The 25,170-nt window shown below is 35.6% G+C and overlaps 2 protein-coding genes across 3 annotated transcripts; one reads left to right on the forward strand and one right to left on the reverse strand.

The window, feature by feature from the left end:
* Positions 1 to 9,722: 9,722 nt before the first annotated feature.
* LOC111882964 (extra-large guanine nucleotide-binding protein 3) lies at positions 9,723 to 14,432 on the forward strand. 2 transcript variants are annotated; one of them, XM_042895676.2, is made up of 11 exons: positions 9,723 to 9,956; positions 10,039 to 10,126; positions 10,378 to 10,590; positions 10,783 to 11,882; positions 11,970 to 12,107; positions 12,199 to 12,303; positions 12,421 to 12,600; positions 12,757 to 12,943; positions 13,024 to 13,262; positions 13,469 to 13,641; positions 13,715 to 14,432. In XM_042895676.2, the coding sequence occupies exons 4-11, from the start codon at positions 10,899 to 10,901 to the stop codon at positions 14,310 to 14,312; spliced, it is 2,604 nt and encodes an 867-aa protein (XP_042751610.1). In that variant the 5' UTR covers positions 9,723 to 9,956; positions 10,039 to 10,126; positions 10,378 to 10,590; positions 10,783 to 10,898; the 3' UTR covers positions 14,313 to 14,432. The 2 variants fall into 2 exon arrangements, with proteins under 2 accessions (XP_042751610.1, XP_042751611.1); XM_042895677.2 differs by having other exon boundaries at positions 10,455 to 10,590.
* A 5,129-nt stretch (positions 14,433 to 19,561) lies between these two features.
* Positions 19,562 to 23,064, reverse strand: LOC111883021 (uncharacterized). The gene is made up of 9 exons (XM_023879382.3): positions 22,709 to 23,064; positions 21,461 to 22,578; positions 21,214 to 21,372; positions 20,761 to 21,126; positions 20,591 to 20,656; positions 20,450 to 20,498; positions 20,180 to 20,303; positions 19,951 to 20,077; positions 19,562 to 19,832 (listed from the first exon to the last, which is right to left on the reverse strand). Exons 1-8 carry the CDS (start codon positions 23,031 to 23,033, stop codon positions 19,993 to 19,995), a joined length of 2,292 nt encoding a protein of 763 aa, XP_023735150.1. The 5' UTR covers positions 23,034 to 23,064; the 3' UTR covers positions 19,562 to 19,832; positions 19,951 to 19,992.
* Positions 23,065 to 25,170: the final 2,106 nt, after the last annotated feature.

The raw sequence follows: 25,170 nt of genomic DNA on the forward strand, positions 1-25,170 counted from the left end.
TTATGATCAAGAATTAAACTACCACATAGGTTACAAATAATTCCTATGATCATCTAAACATCATAAGAACAAGAATATGAATATGAACACCTTCAAGAATCAAAATCACATTTAATCTTTGTAACTTTGATAACTAGTTGTTGTAAATGAGTTAGAAAAGACATTACACCTTCTAAAACAAGTTTTTCAAGTACCAAAACAATTTAGGGTAATGTTTCTAATCCATTTCCAGCAACTGAAGTCGAAATTCTGCACTCTGTCGACCCTACTCGCCGAGTGCATAAACCTACTCGCCGAGTAGGTTGAAGATTCAAGTGAACTCGACGAGTCCCCCCATGGACTCGACGAGTCCAACAGTCAGACAGCAAGTTTTTCGACTTTCTTCAACTTTTAAGCACAAATAACAAACAAACAAGCCTAGGCTCTGATACCATTGAAGGGTTTTGAGCATTCTAACACTTCCTAAGTGTACATGCAACCCTAATAACCTTGGATCTATGTTTGTCTAATTATCATGCTAAGTTGAATTCCAAGGCTATATTCCTATCTAGCATACATGGGGAACAATTTTAACTTGAATAATAGATAGAATAACTTACCTTGTCGTTGCTTGTGTTCCTTGAAACCTTGTGAGCCTAGCACCCCAAACGTGATGCCTCAAATGCTTCACACAACACCAAATGCTCTTGGAAAAACTTATGAGAGAACACACACTTCTTGAAATCGGCCAAGCCCTCTTGTTTTCTTAGTGTAGCCCATTTTGGTGGAGAATATGATTCTTATATAGTGTTGACACATCTAGGGTTACACCATGTAAACCCTAATGTGTCATGACTCTTCATTTCCATGACCCATGGGTTTGTAACTCCCATGGAGCATCCATGGAGCATCCTATGGGTAGAACCCAACTTGATAATCCATGGAGCCTCTTAGCCCACTATACAAGATATGGATGATTTACATAATCAACCCATATATTTAATTAGTTCTCTTTTGACCACTTAATTAATTCTAAATTAATTATTGATCAAACTAATCAAATATTATTATTAATATATTAGAACTTATAATATATTAATAATCTCCAAATGTTATTTCTCTCATTTAGTCTATCCAATTGCATGGTGCCATGCAACCCAAATGGACCATGCCGGGTCGGGTCAAGTACATACCAGAAATAGTTATGGACTTAGACACCTTATCCAACAGAAATACCATCATTTGACTCCTTTATGTGTCATTACATGTTAATTAGGATCAAAGCGTGTTCAAGGCTTCACTTGAACATCCAGCATTTCATGTCGATCCTTCATTCAAATCACCCGAGGTGAGTTCATACCCCTATATTTTTCCGTATTTTTAATGTTTTCAGGGGGGATACAAGCTAAACATAAATGTTTTCAAAACTCATGAAATTCTAATGCTTTAACCCTTTTGTACTGTGTTGAGCATAAGGGTCGTTTTTCACTGAAATTTCATAGTTTTCCGGATTCGCTATTCACTACGTTACTCACACATACTATAATCGGTATAGTTTGGGATTTTTCTAAACATAACATGTATAGAAACTTTCACTACTAAACGTATGCACTAAGAACATGCAGGAATAGTTTACAGTTTGCACTGCTACTTTAGCACGTTTTCATAATTGTAATTATCACTACGAAAAGTATACATTCGGATTTTCACTACGGTAGAACGCTACTACACTACATTTAAACTAGATTGTACGATACTATGAGGCGATACTTCACTATTGTACCCTTAGGTGTATAGGGATAAATCCTATCATAGTATAACTAGAGTCTCCTGGAGGGAGAGCGTGAGATTTGTGAATAGATCTATTCGGGACTGACATTCCCACACCCGAACTGCTAGCTACAGTTGGACAGGCATGCCCAGGGTGACAAATGTCATTTAAATCGACGCCTGAAGAACGTTGGAAAAGTCTCTAGTCATATCAAGTACGGTTATACGACTCACATTATGTATAAATCACCTTTAGTTTACAATTTGACTCTCTTCAGCAGTTTTATTTATACTAAATAGAACTAAAACACACTACGTATACTGGCCAAAGCCAGGGTTTTCAAACAGAACCAATTATGCAATGACTTCACATACAAAATACTTATACTTCATGGTTAGCTGAGGTAGTATTTTCGCATACCACTACAGTTTTCAGTAACGAACATTCATAGTTTTATACGGAATCGATAACGCTAGATTTTCATTAAAGAAAATATCGGATTTTCTTGGAAACATACATATATTCATGGTTTACTACAGAACTGATAACACTACATTTTTCATTAAAGAAAATATCGGATTTTCTTAAAACAAATACAAACATTTCTGCTAGCTCATCAATGACTTTTCATTACAAACTACCGCTTATGAACTCACCAGCTTTATGCTAATATATTTTCAAAACTGCTTGTATTCTCATGGAATTAGTAAACAGGTACTTCTAGGAGTTCGGAGAAGACGAGGAGTTAGAGTCGCGTCTGTCTATTTACTTTTACTCAGAATAAAAACTATGTATTAAACATTGTAAACCTTTTCACATATGTATTCAATGTCTGGTTGTGTTTACTATGCTTGCTATGATACAATTGTTGTGATACTATGCATGACGTCCTCCACCCCCGAATGTTTCCGCCGTTCCGGTTTGGGGGTGTGACATGACGACTTGGGTTTTCAGATGTGCGAAAAGTATATGTATGTGTTTGTAGATCTATGTGCGGGTATTGAGCATGCTGCTATGCTATAGCAATCAGTAGGTTTGTCCCCAAGTTTTGAGCACGTTGATGGAGTATGCTGAAGACATTGAGTGGGTTTTGTTAGTTATATGATCAGGTTCTGAGTATATATGTGTTATGGGCTAGCAACTTGTCCTACAAGTGGACAGTGTAGGGTGAGGTTTCAATATCGTGACTCTTGTTGGTGTTGTGAAGGACATTGTTTAGGACCTCTTGGACAATGGAGGAGGTGAGAGCCTCCATGATGGAGCGTTGGGACAAATGAAGTGACGACAATAGTGTCGATAGGTTATCAAGAGCATGCCAGTCATGAGCTGAGGGCTGGAGTGGGCATGCCAGACTTATGCTGTGGGCTCAGAGGCAATCCAGACCTATGCTGAGGTCCATGTAAGGGTATTACAGTCATAGGCTGTGGGCATAGAGATTGTGTTGATTATGTCTTTTGTAGGAGCGCGTTCGGGTTGATCTTTCTCCGGATAGTCTATGGCGACACATTATATTTTCGGTTAGGGTTGAGGCGGTCCTGATGTATGCAGTAGGCCAAGATACCCGGTGCGGGCTGACTGAAAGTCGTAGGCACGGAGGCTCAATAGGAGCGGTAGGGTTGAGGCGGTAAGCCAACAAACCCTGAGAATGTTAACTCGATGGTTGAACTGATTCGACATGTTGGATCCCAATCTAGGGTATTCCGTCCCGAGGATGACCAGACGCTATGATCAATTGGATTTGGCATATTGGTATTCCAACTCGAAGGGTGAGATAGGCTAGATATGAGTCTCGTGCTGGTTGACCGGAAGTGGTAGGTATGTTGTTGGTGGTAATCGCTTGCGGGACTATATTCTATGGATGTGGTGGGTGACAAGGAACGACATGTTAGATTATTGTTGGTGTTATGTGGATATATTATCCTGATGGTCTATTATATGGCATGTTGTGTTTGATCGGGCTGAGGTGGTCCTGCTTTATGTAGTAGGCCAAGATACCTAGTGCGGGCCGACTGAAAGTCGTAGGCACAAGGGTTCAGTAGAAGAGTAGGACTGGGGAAGGAGGTTAGCTGACCAGAGTGGTCGGATTGATCGAAGGCCTAGCAGGGCAGCCCAGTCAGGTCAAGCGCTCGGTGAGTGGTCCGGGGAGACTGTAGGCCCCGAGTGGGCGGTCCAGCCATACCGAAGGCTCAGTATAAGTTAATTTGTTAAGCTATGAAGGTGCATATTGGATGAGTAGACGGTTGTATCATTGGGTGATGTTCAGGTCGAAGAGCACTTGATGTAGGGAAACCAGTAGCAACATCGGAAAGGATCCTAGTAGACGTGGGAGCCGGAGGCAGAAATGCGGGAGCATTATCCAGGGTTGTTCACCGCAGCAGACTTTGAGGACAAATTCTAGTTCAAGTGGGGGAGAATTGTAACGCCCCGACTCCCAGGTGATAATTTTATGGCTTTGATTATCATAAGTTGCAAGGCCACGTGTTTAAGTGACCTACTCTTCGAGTCCAAGATAGGACTCGACGAGTAGGAGCTAAAGGATGAAACCCTAATTTTCAGGGTTTTGCACCCTATTTAAAGGATCATAAGCCTCCTTCAGCCCCCTTGCAACCTCTTGAGAGTCCAGCAAACCCTGATTTGTGTGTGTGCTTCATTCTTGGGTGTTTTAAGCTTTAAAAGGTGGATCTTTTTAAGAAGATCTTGGAGAGCAAGTGGCTAGAAGTAAGGAGCGTGTGGGGATCTGATATCTACCTCAGTTAGCATCTTTTGGAAGGTATCAAGCCATTACCTTGGCCTCATTTCATTCTAGATCTCATTTGGTTAAAGATTAGGGCTTTTCTAGCATAATAAGAAGCTATTCTTGGGTATGAGCTAAGATCTGAAGTTGTAACTTCATATCTGAACCCTCTTTGGTCTTTATGTCCATTAAGCTCTCAACTTTAGCAAGTATGAACCTCTCCTTAAGTGTGAAACTCCATTTCAAGCTTGGTTTTGACATTATAAGACTTTAGAGCCTTGCATGCACGTAAAGTTTGTAACTTTACGTGATAAACATGCCTCGGGAAGCTAGATCTGCATTATGAAACCTTAAAGTGGCTTAAAATGTATCTGAATGGATAGTGGATTGAAGGGACTCGACGATTTTCATGGTCAACTCGGCGAGTCAATGGGGGGTTTTCACGACTACCCGAGTTCTAGAAGGACTCGACGAGTCAGTGACTGCACTCGACGAGTTGGGTCAACATGGATTGTTGACCTTGATCGTTGACATTGACTTTAGCCAAGGGTTGTCTATTTGACTTTTGGGGAATTTTAGGAAGTTGGAAATTTATGAGTATAGATCATTGGTTACTTTTTATAGGTGTTGGATTTTGGGGCAGTGTTTCGGGAGCGCGATTTTGTGGTTCAGTTCGACATTACAAGGTGAGTTATTCTCACTATATCAACAGGGTCTAAGGCACCAATGCCGACCCTTATCGGATTTGTATTCGGGTTTATTGCATGATATGCTTTTATTGATTTACATCTTGGTAGTTAGGATGGTGATATGCTTATGCTTGGTGACTTGGTTAGGTCGGTGTCCTGGTAATATAATGAGGCCATGTTAGTGACCGGTTAGGTCGGTATCCCGATTATTGGGATGTTGCTATGATTAGTGATATGTTAGATCAGTTTGACTGTTATATGATATGAGCTAGCGTATGATATTTGTGCAGGATGTTGCTATGATTAGTGATCTGTTAGATCAATTTGACTGTTATATGATATCAATTAGTGTATGATATTTATGTGCACATGTTTGTTTGGTTGGGGGTTGAGTTGAGGCGGTCCTCCTTTGTGTTGTAGGCCAACATACTTGGCGAGCGGTCCGGATAGGTTGTAGGACCTGCGAGGCGGTCTAATCATTCCGAAGGCTCGGGAGCGGTTCAGATAGGCTATAGGCCCTGCGAGGTGGTCCAGTCAGGATGAATGCTCATTATGCATACTGTAGACTTAGGGAGTGGACCAGGTGGACTGAAGGCCCGTTGCAGGCGGACCAGTCACATTGTATACTCGAGATACATGGTTGTTCTGTTTACTTATATGTTATGGTTATATCGGTATGGCGTTAGTATTTTGGGGGTAACTCACTAAGCCTTCGAGCTTACAATATCAGTTTATTGTTTCAGGACTTAGTAATTTGTATCCCTTTTTTTAGATGAATAACCCAACAAAACACATTTTTCAGCCCTTTTAGAAAACTTATATTGATTATTTAGTTTGGTAGCAAAGCACATGCTACCAAATACTCTTAAATGTTCAAACCCAAGTGTTTTTTATAAATATAGTTCATAAGGAGACAAGCCTTTTAAAATAGAAGTAGGCATTCTATTTATTAAAAAAACAGAAGTACGAACAACTTCTCCCCAGTAAATAACTAGAAGAACAGATTGAAATAACAAAGACCTAGCAACATTTAAAATATGTATGTGTTTCCTTTTAACCACCCCATTCTGGTGTGGTGTATAGACACAATATGTTTGATGCAGAATTCCATTAAGTTCAAAAAAAGACTTCATCTTAGAATTTAGAAACTCAGTTCCATTATCTGACCGAACAACTTTAACCTTTGAATCAAATTGATTTAACAAGATACTAAAGAAAGACGTAAAACAATTATAAACTTCATCGTTAATTTTCAAAAGATAGACCCACGTAGCCCTTATGAAATCATCCACAATAGTAAAAAAAAAACCTAAAGCCTTCCCTAGTAGTCACTCTATAGGGACCCTATACATCAAGATGAATTAACTCTCCAAGACTATATGAGCTATGAACACCAAGAGAAAAGGGTTCATGAGTTTGCTTAGCCTTGTGACAGACATCACAAGGATGAAGATCAGTATTAGCAAAATTAAGTTGATCTTTTAAACAGTTTAAATCTTGTTCAGCTGGATGACCCAATCTACTATGCCAAGTTAGTTTATACACAAAACACTTAGCAAAGTTAGTAAAATTAAGTTTATCTTTGCACAATTTATGTACAGAAAGTAAATTCACATTAAAATCAGGAACAACAAAGACATCAAATAGTGTTAAGTTAAAAAAAAAAAACAGTAAATTTTCAATTTTGCTAATTTTGGTACAAGATACATTAGGATGACTCACAAGAAGATTCAATTTTGAAACATCAATAGTATCATGAAGAAGTGACCCAGTTGAAGTTATATGTTGATTTGCCTGAGTCAACTACCCATTTTTTATGGTTAAAAGTAGAATTATATGACCTAAAAAAAGGAATACCTGCCATATTAGCACTCACAGAAGTATCCTCAGAGACAGAAGACTTCTCATTAATGAGACTCAACAACTTGTTGTATTGCTCACTTGTAAGATAGTGAGCACTACTACTCCCAGTGACATCTGAAGCAACACTAAAAGAAAAAGAACTACTAGAAGGAACAAATGAGGAGTTACTAGAAAAAGATTTACTTTGACTCTTCATGATATCACTATTAGTTTCATTCCTGAATTTAAAATCTTTTGGATATCCAATTAGTTTATAACATCTTTCAGTAAGATGTCCCTTAAGTCCATAGGTTTTACATTGCAAGTTCTAATTTCTTCCTCTGTTTGAGTTATTATTTTGACTTCTCTTATCATTGAATCTAATGTTAAATGCAGATACTGAGTTTTAGAGACACTAGAGGAAGAGGAAAGAGCCCATTCTTTTGATGAGACTCCTCTCTAGAGACAACAGAAAAGCAGATTTAACATTAAGGAGAGGATCCATCAAAAGTATGTGACTCTTTACTTGATTAAAGGACTCATCAAGACCACTTAAAAACTACATTAGCTTCATTTGCTTAGAATTATCATTATATTTAGCAACAGCCTCACAAGTACATTTAGCAAGATTTGTAAGACCATAGAATTCCTTCCAGAGAGCATCAAGTTTATTAAAGTATTCAAACAAGGAATACCCATTTTGACTAAGAGAATTAATACGTTGATGAACATTAAAGATAACCGACCCATTTTCTTTATTACAAGTTTCAAACTGTTCATCCCAAATTTCTTTAGCAGATTCATAACATGCATGACAAGAGTAAATGGACTCAGATAAAGAACCAAGGATCCAGGAGCAAACAACTACATTGGCATGCTCCAACTTCTACGACCAAAGTTCATCATTGGAATCCTTAGTCACTTTACCTTCAACAAACCCTAATTTATTTATAGTTTTAAGACTTCTAGTCATAGAACTACGCCATACACATAAATTTTCGGTCCCAGATAGTTTTAAGTTTACAGTTGTAGTAACAATATTATCAGAAGGATGAATGAACAAAGGATCATCTTAGTTCACATATTCAATCTTAGAATCACTACCAGATTCAGAACCAGGTGCAGGTCCAGTTATGATGCACAAACAAGGAAACTAACAAAACACAAACAATTGTGATTCTTATAAGTTCAGATGGTCACCATAGTATGTCGGGGCCCAAGATAAGAATCACAGAGCCACACAAAAGAAACAATCAAGACAAGAATCACAGAATCACACAAAGAGACTATATAATAACTGGTGTACACAAGACAACCAAGATCTCCCAGAATCTACAGCTAAAAACAGAGATAAAACGGAACAAGAAGGCTCACAAAACAACCGTGAAGAGAAGAAGCAGATCGATTCTTGTTACTCAATTCCCTACAAGAGTTAACGGTGATGAAATTCGTTCTCAAGAGAGCTATTTCAGAGAACAAGATTAATCGATCTTATAAGACGACGTTCTACAACCAAGGATCTCCACTCGTAGACAATCAGTCAAACAAGGATCTCCACGTGACGACAGATCTGCAAGAATACAAAGAAACTCGCAATACCAAGATCTTAAAAAACAAAGAACACAGAAAAAAATTTACGAACGAAAACCTAGATCGTAAAAGAACAACCAAACCCAAGACGATCACAAAAAGGTTCAACCACTAGAGAATCGAACAGAGACCTCTAGGATAACCAACTATGAAGATCTAAACGAGATGAATAAAAAACACAAGATCTAAACAAAAAATATGAACAGAAAAAGAAGTACCTCAAACGAGTTGACGATGATTGTCGGAAACCAAGATCGGAGCCTCACTGCTCTGATACCATCTTAAAAAACACACAAACATATTTTCCCAACATTATCATCCATTATATCATTTGAAGACAAACATACATATGGTTTTGATCATACTTACATTCAAAAACTTCACTACAATATTCCTAATCTACTCTCTGTATTTCACTCAACCTAATCTACAACAAGAACTAAGAACAGAAACAAAAATGAAAAACCCTAGTTCTTTATCTGAAGAGAGAACGAGAGAGAAAAAGTCTGATAGTGTGTGTGAAAAATGAATCAACTGAAGTGCAACATCCCTCACCTAATCCTTAAGTACCCGGGTAAACGGACTCTTTCAACCCGTGTGCAAACCCGAACTTAAACAAAATAAAATGCATTGCAACCCACAAGAATCACTCATAATACACAAACTACCCACAACTTAACCAAATAACAAATTTAGTAATAAATTAACTTACCTTTCAAACCTTGCAAAACAAAGAATGTTAAGTTTGTATACCAACATATATATTTTTAACACTTCACCTTAACAGTGCGGAAAATAAAATGTTCCCCTGAACGCGTAGGGATGGTTCTATGTGTAAAAATGTCACCACAAGTTCCATACATATGAGATTATGATGTTATGATCTAAATAAGTTTTAAACAAATATAGTTCAATACAAATTACATAAATATATATACTTAACTCATATCTCAATCTGATATAATTCGTTTACAAAAAAAATTGATAACACATTTCTTTTTCATAGAATTTTGAGAACATTGCAATGTATATACTTGGTTAGAAACTACAATTATTTCAGACACCAAAAATAATGGTTATGACACATTACGCTATATAACAACGTTAGATGGTCTCCACAAACCCCATCATCCATACCATCAAGGCATCAACCATCACCTCCCCTCTTTCTCTTTCACACACACAACACACAACAACCCAAAAACACACAGATTTGTATGTATATGTAGGTTATAGATTGTAGCCTGTAGCCTCCAATGGAAGTGTGTCGGGGTTGTTCCCTAGAAAGCTTTTCCCTACAAGCACCAGTAGTACCCATTTGATTTCTTTTCAGTTTTCAGAGGCCCAAAAGGTTAAAAAAGTAAATAGCTTTCAGATTCATCTTCCCTTTGCTTGTCACTTTCTCAGTTAAAATATTTTTTTATCTTCCACAGTGTACCCGCACGCCCCTCATCCTTTTTCTCGCCTTTCCTTGATGCCCTTTACTCTTTTCTTTTCTAAAAGCCAGATACTTGCTCCAAAGTAAGTCTTTTTATTCTTTTTTTGCCTTCTTTGTTGCTGACAAAATCTTTATCCTGTTGATGCTCCTGCCATATAGTTGCATTTGTTTAAGAAATCTGTCATCTTCAATTAGTTTAGATTTGAATCGTTCAAATCATGTGAATTTGGATTTCAAACTTGTTAGGTTTTGACAGATTCAAAGGGGTTTCTTCATTCGGGTCGTCTGTTGTTTCGTTGATTAGTTGTTCTAATCTTTTTGTTCAAAATTGAAGGCTTTTGAAGATCGAAAAAGTTAGACTTTGACTGCGATGATGAAGACTTTGACTTTAGTTTGTGCGATGTGTTCCAGAATTGGTTGATTCTTTTTGAGGTGTGTGGTGGGGCCTTGTTTTGGATTGGTTGCAACCATTTCCCCCTTTTTGGCTGTTGAATATGAGGAGATATTGACTTCACCAAACTCATCGGGGAATTTCTCGTAAATTGAGGTATTTTTCTTCTTTAATCTGATTTGGGTACTTTAAGAGCTAGTTGAATCTATGCTTCTCTGAATTGGGTAGTCAAATTTTACTTCTGTGATGACCTAATTTGACTCAAAAATCGTTTCTTGAGATCCTTTAGTTCCGAAAAGTACATCTGGGTTGTTTCTCTTCTTTAATCTGATTTGGGTATTTTTACAGATTAGTCGAATCTATGCTTCTCTGAACTGGATTATTGATATTTGGTGACATGAAGACCCAATTTGATTAAAAAAAAATCGTTTCTTGAAGATCTATTAGTTTCCAAAGAAATTGGTATGAGAGATATGGAGGAAAACGGGGCAGAAGATTGGAAGGAGCTTGTGAAGAAGATGCTACCTCCTGGAGCTGCAGTACCTGAAGAAAGTGATGAACTTGATTACTCAATTGCTATGGAATACATGGGTCCTAATGTTTCTTATCAGGTTCCAAGGGTTGAACCATTAGAAGTAAATTCCCGTTCTATCCCTACAGCATCTGTAGCTGAATCATTTTCAGATTCAAGAAGATCCATCACTCGTGAAGCCCCCCCTGTAATCGAGCCTATACCTTTGCCAGTTTCTTATATTGCACATGTGACAGATTCCCCAAATCAAAGTCCAAGATTATCAAGGAGTTCTGAATCTGTAGTTTCCGTTTTGCATAATGGTGATTCATTTTCAGCTTCCCCTTCAGGGTCTCCTAGTTCTTCTCAAAACCTACAAATTGATGCTAATGGAAACGAAGTGAGACGAGGTCGAGCTCCTGTGGTCACTTTCAACACAATCGATAGATCCGAGAGGAAAGACGTGGGGCCCGGATACCCCGAATACGTTGCGGTTTCTAAAGAAAAGAAAAAGAAGAAGACAACAAAAAGACGAGTTTGTTACAGGTGTGGGAAAGGGAAGTGGGAAACGAAAGAATCTTGTTTGGTTTGTGATGCAAAATATTGTAGTAATTGTGTTCTTAGAGCAATGGGATCGATGCCCGAGGGTAGAAAGTGTGTTACTTGTATTGGTGAAGCGATTGATGAGTCAAAACGTCTTACTTTAGGGAAGAATTCGAGGTTGTTATCTCGGTTGCTTAGTCCTTTGGAAGTGAAACAGATTATGAAAGCAGAAAAAGAATGTTCTGCTAATCAGCTAAGACCTGAGCAATTGATTGTTAATGGGTATCCACTTAAACCTGAAGAAATGGCTGAACTTTTGGGATGCCCATTGCCTCCACGAAAGTTAAAACCTGGAATGTATTGGTATGACAAAGAATCCGGTCTTTGGGGAAAGGTAAAACCATGTTCTTTCTGTATGTGTAGTGAGTTTTCTGTATGTTTGGTTGTAAAGATTGTAATATTTTTGTTTTTAATGTTTCAGGAGGGAGAGAAACCCGATAGAGTTGTGAGTTCAAACTTGAATTTCACTGGGAAACTTAGTCCGACTGCAAGCAATGGAAACACAGAAGTTTACATGAATGGAAGAGAAATCACAAAACTTGAGCTGAAAGTGCTGAAGGTTAGTTAGTATTTTGATGTTGTTACAGATGTTTGGTGAGTGATATAGAAATTTGAAATCTGTTATAATCTGTTGTATTGATTTGTTTCAGATGGCAAGTGTGCAATGTCCTCGAGACACGCATTTTTGGGTTTATGATGATGGGCGTTATGAGGAAGAAGGTCAGAATAACATCAAGGGAAATATTTGGGAAAAGGTATGTATTGTATTATTATCTATTATCTATTATTATTATGTAATGTATGATATTTTCATGTGTTGTAAATAAAGTATGGTGGATAAAATGTTTTTTTTGTTATTTTGTTGGGAAAAGGCTTCAACACGGTTTCTTTGTACGTTGTTCTCGTTGCCTGTGCCACAAGGTCAGCCACAAAGAGAGAGGGATGAAGCCAGCAATTACACAACTGTTCCAAATTACTTTGAGCCCAAAAAGATTCAGAAGCTTTTATTACTTGGACTTGAGGGTTCTGGAACAAGCACCATCTTTAAGCAGGTATGCCCCCTCTATTTCATTTCCATTTTCATTTTCATTTCAAAAAAGTTGAAAAAAAAAAAAACACTTTATGATTACAGAGATTATCGATTGTAATTAGTACTGGTTAATGAGCACGTATAAAGATCATTTCCCTTGTGGTTACTGTGGATGCAGGCAAAATTCTTATATGGGAACAGATTTAGTGATGAAGAGCTGCAAAATATAAAGCTGATGATCCAGAGCAACATGTATAGATACCTGAGCATTCTACTTGATGGACGTGAGCGCTTTGAGGAAGAAGCAATGATGATGAAGAAAAACTCCCTCTCCATAGAATCACATGATCAGTCCACCGAAACAGGTAGTTTGACTTTATTTTTTTTACCTTTTGAACTCAAAAATCAACATAAACTTAAATCGAATGGTTTGATTTCAATTCAGGTAATGAGGAAGAAGCAAGCCACTGTATCTACTCCCTGAACCCAAGATTGAAACATTTTTCGGATTGGCTCCTTGACATCATTGCGACTGGAGATTTGGATGCATTTTTCCCTGCAGCAACACGTGAGTATGCCCCACTAGTCGAAGAGGTCTGGAAGGATCCAGCCATCCAGGAAACATACAAGAGGAGAAATGAGCTACACTTCCTTCCCGATGTTGCAGACTACTTCTTAAGTCGGGTGGGTATATTCATTCATTCATTTCATCATTTCTCAAAACAAACTTATTAAGGTGCCTTTGATAGTTGTTGATTAAGTCTAGACACAACCCTGAATGAATCTTACCGAGTCAGAGGCTTCTAAGTATGATATCAAACAGTCTGGATCTGACCGAGTCACACCCAGTAATAAAAATAATAATAATAATAATTTTGAGTGGGTTTCAGGCGGTTGAGGTATCTAGCAACGAATATGAACCTTCAGAGCATGACATATTGTATGCTGAAGGTGTGACTCAAGGAAATGGCTTGGCTTTTATAGAATTCTCCCTTGATGATCGTAGTCCCATGTCAGAGACATACACCGATAATCTCGATGCCCAATCTCAACCTCTTACCAGGTAATCTTACATTTTGTATATCAGCATTTTTTCAAAGTGATTAATCTTTTATATACGTGTTGTTACTTGTTAGATATCAACTGATCAGAGTAAATGCTAAGGGAATGAATGAAGGGTGTCGATGGGTGGAAATGTTTGAGGATGTGCGTGTAGTCGTGTTTTGTGTTGCCCTAAGCGACTATGATCAAATGTGGTTGTCACCCGACAACACAGGAAGCGGGTCCCTACTTCAAAACAAAATGGTTCAAAGCAAAGAGCTTTTTGAGGCGATGGTGAAACACCCTTGTTTTAAAGACACTCCTTTTGTCTTGATTTTAAATAAATATGATCTTTTTGAGGAGAAGCTTAAGCATACCCCGTTAAGTGCGTGTGAGTGGTTCACTGATTTCAGCCCGGTTCGACCCTACACCAACAACCAAAACCTGGCCCACCAAGCTTACTATTATGTGGCGATGAGATTTAAGGATTTGTATGCGTCTTTGACTACAAGAAAGCTGTTTGTTTGGCAAGCGCGGGCCCGGGACAGGGTGACGGTTGATGAGGCGTTTAAGTACATACGGGAGATTGTGAAATGGGATGATGAGAAGGAAGAGACGTATTATGGTGGGGCTGAGGACTCGTTTTATAGTACAACTGATGTCAGCTCGCCACCTTTTGTCAGGCAAGAGTAGAAAGAAGAGTGGAAATTGAAGTATGTTTTGTTTTTAATTTATATGTTTGTTGTTTGTTGTTTGTAGATAAGAATATGGTTGGTGAATAATAAGAAGTTGTTTTATTTGGATTTTTTACAAGTTAGTAGTTGGGAGGGACTTAAGTAAGTTATATGGTTGGTAAAGCTCCCTGTCCTGTCATGTTTTGTTTTTGTCCTGTAAGTTGATATGCGAAGGGTTGTTAAGATCCGATTTTCAAATGTAAACCAAGTCCATAAGTATTTTTTTTTTCATGTTGCTTAGTTCTTACTTCTTAATGCAGTTTTATATAACTTTATGGTGTTTGGCAAGAAAAGAAGGCACCATAGGAGAGGCGAATTTGGAGTGTCAAAATGGATCTAGAGTGGAGGTGCACAAATACTGATTTTCCATAAACTGGTTTTCGGCTTTTGGCTATAATTGGTCTTTTTGTTTTTTTGAAAGTGAAATTGCTTTAAAAAATCGGCTTTTCGGTTGAAAAAATGGTTCGTTTGCTTTTATAAAATCCTTTTCATCAGTTTTCGCTTAACGGGTTCTAAAAATACCAGCCCGTTTTATTATGGTTTAAAAAACACAACTCTTGATGTGCACCTAGTCTAAAGTAGAGGTGCACATGGATTGGGTTGGGCCAAAAAGACTAGTATGGTAAAGGATGAGTCTGAAGTAAACCCATGTTTGTTGTCTACTCCTCTAGTGCCACTAAATGATGACCTCCTAAACTACATATGCTTGTCTTTAGTTTTCAAGGTTGGGTGGCTTGGCTTGGTCAAATGAAGGACTTGGGTTCGAGTCGGCATTGCGTAATGCGTGCGTGGGACTGGGAGTACCATTAATTTAGTCTCACTCCTCTAGGCTGTAGAGGTGGGCTTCTCTGGGTGAGTAGGTTGATGCCTTAGGTAGAAATTCGGTTATAATTGGTTCGTTTTTTCGGTTATTTGAAAGTGAAATTACGTTAAAACCAGTTTTTTCCGATTAAAATCTGGTGTGGTTCAGTTTTTTAGAAAAAAATCAGTGAAAACCGATTTCAGCTTTCTATAAAAACCTATATCAAACCACCAGCTCAGTTTTAGTTGAACGGGTTATATCGGTTATTAAGATTGTTAAGAAAAAACAGTTTTACATGGACTGGATTATTAGGCCATCCAAAGTATCCATTACTAATCACTAATGTGAAAGAGTGTTACCTCATCACCACACACAACCATTAGATGTGGTATACCCATCATTATATCCTTCTTACTTTTAATTTTATATATATATATATATATATATATATATATATATATATATATATATATATATATATATATATATATATATATATATATATATATATATATATATATATATATATATATATATATTACTTAAAATATAGAGAGAAAAAGAGAAAAAGAAAATAATTGGTTGTGGTGATTCGTGCTTTCCACCACAAATGACCACGAAAACTTCAACCACTAGACACCACTAAACACCCAAGGTAGTGTTCACATTTGTGGTTCGTGGCCAACTAGACACATGGCATAGCCGAAATTTTATTTTAGGGTAGGCCAAATAATATACAAAATATGAACCAGTGGTAAAATTCTTCAAACGATAACAAAATGTAACTATATATATATATATATATATATATATATATATATATATATATATATATATATATATATATATATATATATATATATATATATGTATATGTATTCTTAACTAAATTTTTTATTTTAAGTTGCAAACGATGTTGCCTTACATTATTAAAATAATCTAAAATTGAGTCTAATCGACATAGACAACAATGTATTCTCTTCTACAAATTTCAAGTTTGAATGGAAAACGCCATATCACAACCCTAATTCCTTATATATATATATATATATATATATATATATATATATATATATATATATATATATATATATATATATATATATATATATATATAGGATTAGGTTATTTTGTTTTTAGTAACTATTGTGTGCCAGAATGCACAGATCTGGACCATTGGATGAAATATAATCAAAGGTCATGATCTGAGGGTCTATGATAGTAGAATAGGATAATATGTACCATATAATCACACAAATTTGAGCATAAGAGCATTCTAGTCAATTAACCTATATTAAAAAAGGAAATTTTCGGATTTTTAGGGATAATTAATTCCTTTATTTTTAAAAATCTAAATATTTTAAATTAATTTAAAATTAAAAATCCGATTTTTATTCTGTCAGAATGATAGAATTTTAACCATAAAGTAGTAAACATATTTTTCGATTTTATTCTGTCAGAATGACAGAATGTCAACCATAAACTAGTAAATATATTCTGAAAGAATACACAAAATCGATTCTTGAACTAATAATATACCAAATAATTACATTGTACGATTGTGATTAATTGAATTATAACAAACATTCTAAAAGAATAACAAGTATAATTCTTAAAAAATAACAACATTCTAGATGTCTTGTGTATGTTTGACCTTTAAGCCAATTCAAAATATGCTAGCATTCTATGAGATTGACATTTTGTGACATTGACATTTTGTCAGAATTGTATTGCATGAGAATGATTTTATACAAGGAGCCTTTCCCATCAGGTCTTCAAGCCATTTCTATCACAAATTCATTGTCAAATACTTTGTAGTGATACACTTGTAATAGCTGCACATTAAACATATAATCAATTAACTACAAATTCTATCATAATAAAGCAATAATATTCTTATATAATAAACTATTCTTTCAGAATGGAAATATTATAAAAAGGTAATACTGTATCTTTCATCATCTGTAGCAATTGAAGCTTAATTAGAATATATAGAATATTCAACACAGAACATAAAACATAAGTAAAAGTAGTTAGAATAACTAGTATACAACATACATTAGAATAAGTAGAATAATTTGAAGTGAACATTTTATCAAACCACCATGCATAAAATAAATATACGTAAACCATAATGCTTAAAATATTTAAGGTATACATAACTTACAATATCTAGAATAAATCAAAAGAAATCATTATCACATAAGAATATGTAGAATGTTTAAGGAAGAATGATGTAATGTTGGCATTATGTCAAACACCTGGTGGGTGGAAGTTACACTTTCACATTACACATAGCAAATTAACATGTCAAGATCAACATCAGATTCAACAACAAGGTAAACATCATGTGCAATTTCAGATAGCAATTAGATTCAAGGTGCAAAATCAGAAATCAATTTCAAAACCAATCAATCGATACATACTCAATCAGAATCATAAATCAATTTTGACTCAAAGTGAACAAGTCTCGATTCTTCAAAGATGAAACTTCCAACGAATCAGAAATTAAGGTAGAAGAAATCGATTAAGTTGAATAAGAAATAGAGGAAATATAACTAACCTTTTGGCGTCTTGAGAAATAGAATTCGTTTGAATTCGTTGCTACTAGTGCTGGTATTTTGATTATCATTCACTCCCTCAGTCTTGTAACATTTGTTGGTTGTAGCAGGGTTATGGTCGACATGTTCATCAAAACTCAACTGATGCGGCCGAAGGTCAATGGAAGGGGGAGGATACGATTTTATGGTTGCCGATGGAAGAGGCAATAGGGAGGAGGCATAAGTAGAATACATATGATATGAGAAGCTAGGGTTTAATAGTTGGTCAAAGAGATTTTTATGGTAATTTCCATGAATTAATGGATTTTATTTTAATTATCATGCTAAAGTTACATAATTACCCTTATTACAATTTTTAGTTATTTAATTATTCCTAAATTCCTATTGGTGCATTTATGCACACAATAGTTGCTAGAAACATTTGAACCTAGCTATATATATATATATATATATATATATATATATATATATATATATATATATATATATATATATATATATATATATATACACACACACACACACGTGTGTATGTAACCTTAATTTTGTGTGGGTGGACCAAAACCCACTCTTGCACTATATTGGCTACACCCCTAAGCTAGACCACGAGCATCTTCATTGCATGTACTCCGGTAGATCTGAGATAACTTGTGAACTGCATGGTCCGGTTGGTCCCCTTCTTTTTATATGCATATACAATTATTAATATACTTAAGACTTACTTGATAAAAGGTAAAAAGAAAATGAGACAAGGCGCACAACAATAAAACATAAAAGTAAGCGTGTCGGGGTTTCCGCTAAGAAAGAGACACATGTTAATTTCTTGACTGACCCGACAGAAGGAAGGTCAACCCTCAGACCGGCTGACATTTTGATTTTTGGATGGGTCGGAGGGAAACATGCATGTGTGGATCTTACAGGGGTATCCCCTCTCGTGGGCCTGAGGGCTGGGGGGTTCACAGCGGGACATGTTGCTTTAAAAGCAGCCACATGTAAAGTCACCAAACATGAGAGATCGTGCCTGGAAAATCAACATGTGTTCATACCATTTGCATTTGATACTTTTGGTTTCCTCGCACCGGATGCAGTAGAGCTTCTTAAAAGAGTACAACGAATCTTGCATAGTAATGTTATATCCCCTAGATCTTCGGATGTAGTCTTTAAAAGAATTAGCTTTACCATTCAAAAAAGCTTAGCGACACAACTTGTTGTCCGTTTGTCATCTCACTCATTGTATGATGACTTTTAATTTGGAATTAAAAAGTCGATAGATATCGATGAAATAATAATAATAATAATAATAATAATAATAATAATAATAATAATAATAATAATAATAATAATCTATCGGGTCCTTGACCAGTCCGATCCAACAAAATAGTCTAGGCAACTTATTATTATTATTCTGGTGCTATTAATAAACTACATATCAAACCCAACACTGCACTTTTTATGCAAATTACAAATGAAACACAACACATGCTTTTAACCAACTTTTATTTTTATATTATAAGTTTATAATCTTAAAAAATAATCTGGTTATCAAATAAGATACCCAAGATTACGTCATAAGAATCTATTTAGATCCTTGATGAATTCAAACTCAAGCGTCACGATTGTTGAAGGATATTTATTGGTTTACTCATTAATATTCACCATTCACATGCCAAGAATCATATTGTACAACTAGAAATCTCTAAATATTGTATGTTCCCAGTAGACAATGATCATTCACATAAGAATTTAATATGATCATCGTTAATATTCATCATTCATATAAAAATGATCATAGTTACAATGATAAATTATTCGATATTGCAAATTTAGAATAGATGGATGGATCGATTGGATAGATTCACCATTCAATAGGGTTGTTATGTATAATTTGGTAAACTGAATTCAAAGAAAAAACCGTTACAGATGTGCAAAGACATTTCTCTCATCATCATATAAATCAACAAAAGAATATCTTAAGACATCACTAATCTCTAAAAGACATTCAACTCAAGGTAAACAAGTCTTATGTTATCACATAGATGATGGATTATGGAATGCTCCTTTGACTAACTCAAGAGGCTGAGTACCTTCAGAGTTCACCCTTTTGACATCACGGGTTCTGTGAATCAAAATACAATACAACAAAAATAAGCAATAGTAATAGTAGCATGAGAGGATAGAAGGTGAAATCCATATATAACAATCAGCTAAAAACGTCTAAAAGGAATTTGGAGGACCTTGAAGAAGCTTCCAATTGTAATCCAAGCCATTTTTCCCAGTTACACCACCACCTTGATAGGAACCATGTTCAGAATCTTCAAAATGAAAGTGTATGTAAATGCATCCTCTTGGAGCTTCTCAAACCTAAATTAAACACAAACAGGAAGAAGATGGTTAAAGATTTGAACCAAAAATATGTTTTTGGTATATTTTTAACAAAAGGAAAGAATATTAAATCATTATTACCTTCCTGACTTGGAGAAGTGTCCTGCTCCCATCTCACATTTAAACAACAAAACATTCTCATCTGTTTTCATCTCTCTCAACTTTGCAACAAACTTAGCAGGTTCTGAATAAAGTACACGTGGATCTGCCAAAACATGTCATACATACCTCCAGTTAAACAATACATTAGATATAATCAAGAAAACGATATTGGCACAAATTACCAAATAAAATAAAAAAGTAAACACTACAATATGTCACTCTTGTCATCTTCTTGAAAAGATAGCCTACCATTTAATCCAGCAGTAACAAGTATTGCTGGATAATCCTGAGCTTTTACCTGGTCAAAACAGACACCCATCAGTAACTAACTTTAACATTTGATGATCTATCAGATGGATTTAAACTGAAACAAGACACACTGACACTCACATTATCAACTGGTGAATATGATTTCATGTAAAAGTAGAACTCTTCTTTCCGAGGATCACCCCATTCCTGCAATAAAACAAGTCATTCACATTTTGAAAGAAACATACTAATATTATCATAGCATCCTACTTTGAGTTTCCAAAGAAAAAAAAAGATTATATATAAATCACCTCCCATTCTGCAGTTGTAAGAGGAATAGTTGGATCAAGCATTGTAGTCACAACATCTACAAATGGTACTCCAGCTACAGCAGCCTTAAATAAATCAGGCCTCATGTTTACAACAGCACCAATAAGCAACCCTCCTGCACTTCTTCCATTAATGCACAGTTTTTCTTTCGTACAATATTTCTTTTGTATCAGATACTCTGCACAATCGATAAAATCTGTGAATGTATTCTTCTTATGAAGATATTTCCCATTTTCATACCACTTCCTCCCCATTTCTCCACCCCCACGGATGTGAGCAATTGCATATATAAAACCACGATCCAATAAAGACAATCTTGATGCTTTGAAACTAGGATCCACACATATCTGCATAACAAGACAAATGGAAATTGCTTCAGTGACAATGTAGTAACGTACAAGTTCCAATTTATTTCTTGCATGCAAATCCATTACCTCATAGGATCCATATCCATATAGCAACATTGGATCCGACCCATCAAGCTTCACCAAATCCTTTCGGTAGACAATTGATATAGGAACATGAGTGCCATCTTGAGCAACTGCCCACTCCCTTTTGGTTACATAGTTTGAGATATCAAAACCACCCAATACCTGATTCCACCAAAAAAGAAACTCATTAGACCTAACGAGGAGTTTTTTTTTTTTTTTACTAAAATCAATCATCATGTATGTAACTTACTGTTTCGATTTTCTTCAGAACTGAAACTCCTGTATTCATGTCATAATCATATGTAGAAGGGGGTGTTCTCAGAGAGCTATAATCAAATCTCAATATACTTGAAGAAAATTGCGACTCTGCTGGTTCCACTGAATAAACAGGGTCAATAAATTCAACAGATTGGCCACCATGGAGACTTTGAAGTGGTTCACCAATAGGTGGAAGAGGGTAAAAGGTTACCCGAGGTAAACCCTTTTCACGCTCATACACAACAAGGTGATCACTAAAAGTTCTTACATCCTGTATTTTTACAGTTTCCCTATGAGGAAGAAGAATTGTGGTTGCATTTACATTGTCCAATGGACATGCTAGTAGTTCTGAATTGAAAGCCTCATCACTCCTCCTTTTGATGAAAAAATGATTGCCACGATGGCTGACTGATGTATCAATGCCCTCTGTGCGAGGTGTTAGAATTGTAAGATTGTTCTCAGGCTTTGAGATATCAAAATAGAAGATAGACCTTGTAGTTTTACTCTCTGATCCAACAAACAGGTACTTTTTGCTCTCAGAAGCTTCAAGATCTAGGGAAAACATATCATCTTTTTCATCATAAAGACATGAATCTGTCGATTGATTTGTACCCAACTTATGAAACCACACCTTATCTGGCCTGAGAATCGCATCCATGGTGATGTATAGCAAAGCCTCATCACCTGCCCATTCAAGATAACTTGTTACACCAACCAAGGGGTCACCAACAAGTGTGCAAGTCTCAGCATCCATGACATAAATGGTATAGATCTCATCTCCTTTAGTGTCTTCTGCGTATGCTACCAATTTGTGATTTGGACTGACATTAAAAGCACCAATGCTGTAATATGCATGCTCTTTAGCCTTAACATTTTCATCCAAAATCACATGCTCAGGAGGAGCTTCTGGTCCTGTTGGCATGGAATCATGAACAGATGGTGCATCCCCATTGTTTTCTACAAGGCGCCGACAATGCTGTACGTACTCCTTGCCCTCCAAAGTCCGCTCGTAATAGTAGTAAGGGCCTTTTCGAACAGGTGCAGATATATCATCTTCTTTAATCCGGCTTCTTAACTCAGCATAAATCCGATCTTCCAAATGTTTGGTTCCTGATATTTAAAATACAATAACTCTTTCAATTACTAAGAAAAAAGTTTCATATGAGAGAGTACAAGCAGCAAAAAACCAATCTACATCGACTTCAGATTGAGAGAGTACAGGTAGAAGGGAGTTGGTTACCTGACATGATGAAATCAGTATAAGCATTTTCTTGTTGAAGGTGGGAAAGGATTTCAGGATTGGAACGAGAATCGTCACGGAGCCAGTAGTAATTATCAACCCTAACGTCTCCAAACATTTCCATTTCGTGCTTCACCTTTTTAGCTACAGGAGGCTGCAGATTTTTCGTATCGGTAGCAGCCATGGCTGATGTTTGGGAGGAGCAGGTGGTGCTTGTTGTTGTTGTGTAGAATCGTTGAGACAGTCGAGTGAAACCGGAGGCAGAAGCAGAAGAGATCGGCCGTAATCCAAGTTTAATTTGGGCCAACGGGAATAACGAGACCATTTTTCGGCCTTTCCAGCCTTTTATCTTCACAGGCACGCAAATGTACAACTCTCTATTTGTTTTATTCCATAAAAAATAATAAATAATAAATAATAATACATGTCTGTATCTTTTATAAATGATTGGAATATATTTATACTAGGTGTAAAATCCGTGGGAATCACGGGTAAAATAAATTTTATTTTTCAATCATATTTATTTTTAAATAAAATTCTCAAGCTTTCATCTATCATTTCTAATTAATACTCAACCTCATACCACACAATCACAAAAGTTTTGATGAAACTGAGATCAAAAGAAAACTTTTCTAAAAAAAAAACTAAAAAAATGACTATTTAAGTTCAAGCACATAAAAAATACCCAAATTATATAAAATCATTATAATCAATTTTGATTTTTGAATATGTGGTACTATGAGAGTCAAATGCCCCCCTTTCTTCCTAAAAATGTTAAAGCTAACTTGAACTTCAAACAAAAAAAATCCTAAATCATTCTAGTTTAAATACATACCAAATTATGTCACTTAAAAATAAAATTTCCACTTCTAAAAATCATAATAGCAAACTATAATGCTATTACGCTTATAATTTCAAACCAAATTCTTCTATCTTTTAGCCCTTGAATATCAAAAATTCCAGTTTTAGTATCATTTTATTCAAATAAATCAAAATTTTGAGAAATATCATGAATATTGAATTCTTTTTTCATGTATTTTTACTTTATGACCAAAATACCCTTATCCTTCAAAAACACCAAAACCATCCCAAGACTATTCACATTCTTTTGCTCCAACATGTGCATCCATTTCGAATGGCTCGTAAAATTTTCTCATCTGATTAGTAACATGGAGTTAGCAACTAAGAAATGCGCATTCTATAGACAAATATTTGATAATTGCAAATCTTATGTCCATATTAGATAGATAACTTACTTTAAAAAATAGAACCTTATCCATATGTTGCGACTTGAACTTCCACCATTGTCTCTATATTCAACACCGTTTCAATTACTTGTAGATTGTAATACAATTTAATCACTTGTGACAAAAAAGGACCAATTACCTGGCCACCTAATAAACTCTCCAAAAAGTCAAGAGGCAAGTGTAAAGTTCTTGGATCATAATTTTCATTACCATGGGATCTCTTCTTGGCATCCTTTCGGGTTCTACTCAACAAAAAGTTTTCATCAATACAATATAATACCAAAAGACCAACATAAAAATCAATTAAACTGCATTTTTTGTAGAAACTACAAAGAGAGAGGAAGAAAGCGATATTATTGAAACGATCATAAACCTTAAGGTATTTACTTAAAAAACTGAAACTGAATAAACCAATAGAAAATAATAAAATTACAAGCATTAGTTTTAATCTTTTGCAAATAAAAAAGAAAATACAAGCTTACCTCTTTAGGTCATTTTATTAAAATACATCCAGCCAAAACACCAATCTTCTTATTGAATTTGTTATGAAGACGATATTTCCTCAAAGTCATTGTTGTAACCTTTAGCTCTAAGCGTATGGTTTGGAACCTAATGGACCAAAATCACTACCATTAAGGATAACCATCCACAAACTAGTATAAACAATAAATGAAAATTGTAAAAAAACCACTGACAAAACCATTACCTCCAAACACTACAAGCTGATAAAAACAAGATTGTAAAAAAATAAAATTTAAACGATATAAATATAAGAAAACAAAAGCTAAACGAAATAAATCCTTAAAAGAGCATATGTTTACCCTCTTAGGAAGATAATCCTGATAAATATTAAAGAAGTGAGATTCTTCATGACTCTCTTTTATTAATGAAAATCTCATTTATTCAAAAACTTATGTTTTCTCAATAAAACAAAAATATTAATTTTATAACTTGGTAGGGCAATTACCTAAGCACCGACAAGATGCAATGAAGCTCCCAAAAGGGGAAAATGTATCCTAAAGCACCATGGGACAATATAGTCAAATTCTAGAACCAAGAGTGTCCCCTGAAATGAAAATTGTATCTATTAATTTATTCCTTTATAACGACATAAAAAATTTTCTAGACTAACATGCATTTCTTTATTCGATGTAGTTTGTAAAAAATACAATATTAAGTTTAAAACATAGAAGAGAGGTTGGACAATTTATGTGT

This window comes from Lactuca sativa, chromosome 6 (genome assembly GCF_002870075.4).
Source record: "Lactuca sativa cultivar Salinas chromosome 6, Lsat_Salinas_v11, whole genome shotgun sequence".
NCBI classification, from domain to species: Eukaryota; Viridiplantae; Streptophyta; class Magnoliopsida; order Asterales; family Asteraceae; genus Lactuca; species Lactuca sativa.

Coding starts and splice junctions, on each gene's coding strand:
- LOC111882964 (XM_042895676.2), top strand. CDS start 10,899: ATGAGAGATATGGAGGAAAACGGGGCAGAAGATTGGAAGGAGCTTGTG. Junction 11,883..11,969: donor AATCCGGTCTTTGGGGAAAG/GTAAAACCATGT, acceptor TTAATGTTTCAG/GAGGGAGAGAAACCCGATAG. Junction 12,304..12,420: donor AGGGAAATATTTGGGAAAAG/GTATGTATTGTA, acceptor TGTTGGGAAAAG/GCTTCAACACGGTTTCTTTG.
- LOC111883021 (XM_023879382.3), bottom strand. CDS start 23,033: ATGGTCTCGTTATTCCCGTTGGCCCAAATTAAACTTGGATTACGGCCG. Junction 22,579..22,708: donor TACTGATTTCATCATGTCAG/GTAACCAACTCC, acceptor TTTAAATATCAG/GAACCAAACATTTGGAAGAT. Junction 20,657..20,760: donor TTACAACTGCAGAATGGGAG/GTGATTTATATA, acceptor GTTTTATTGCAG/GAATGGGGTGATCCTCGGAA.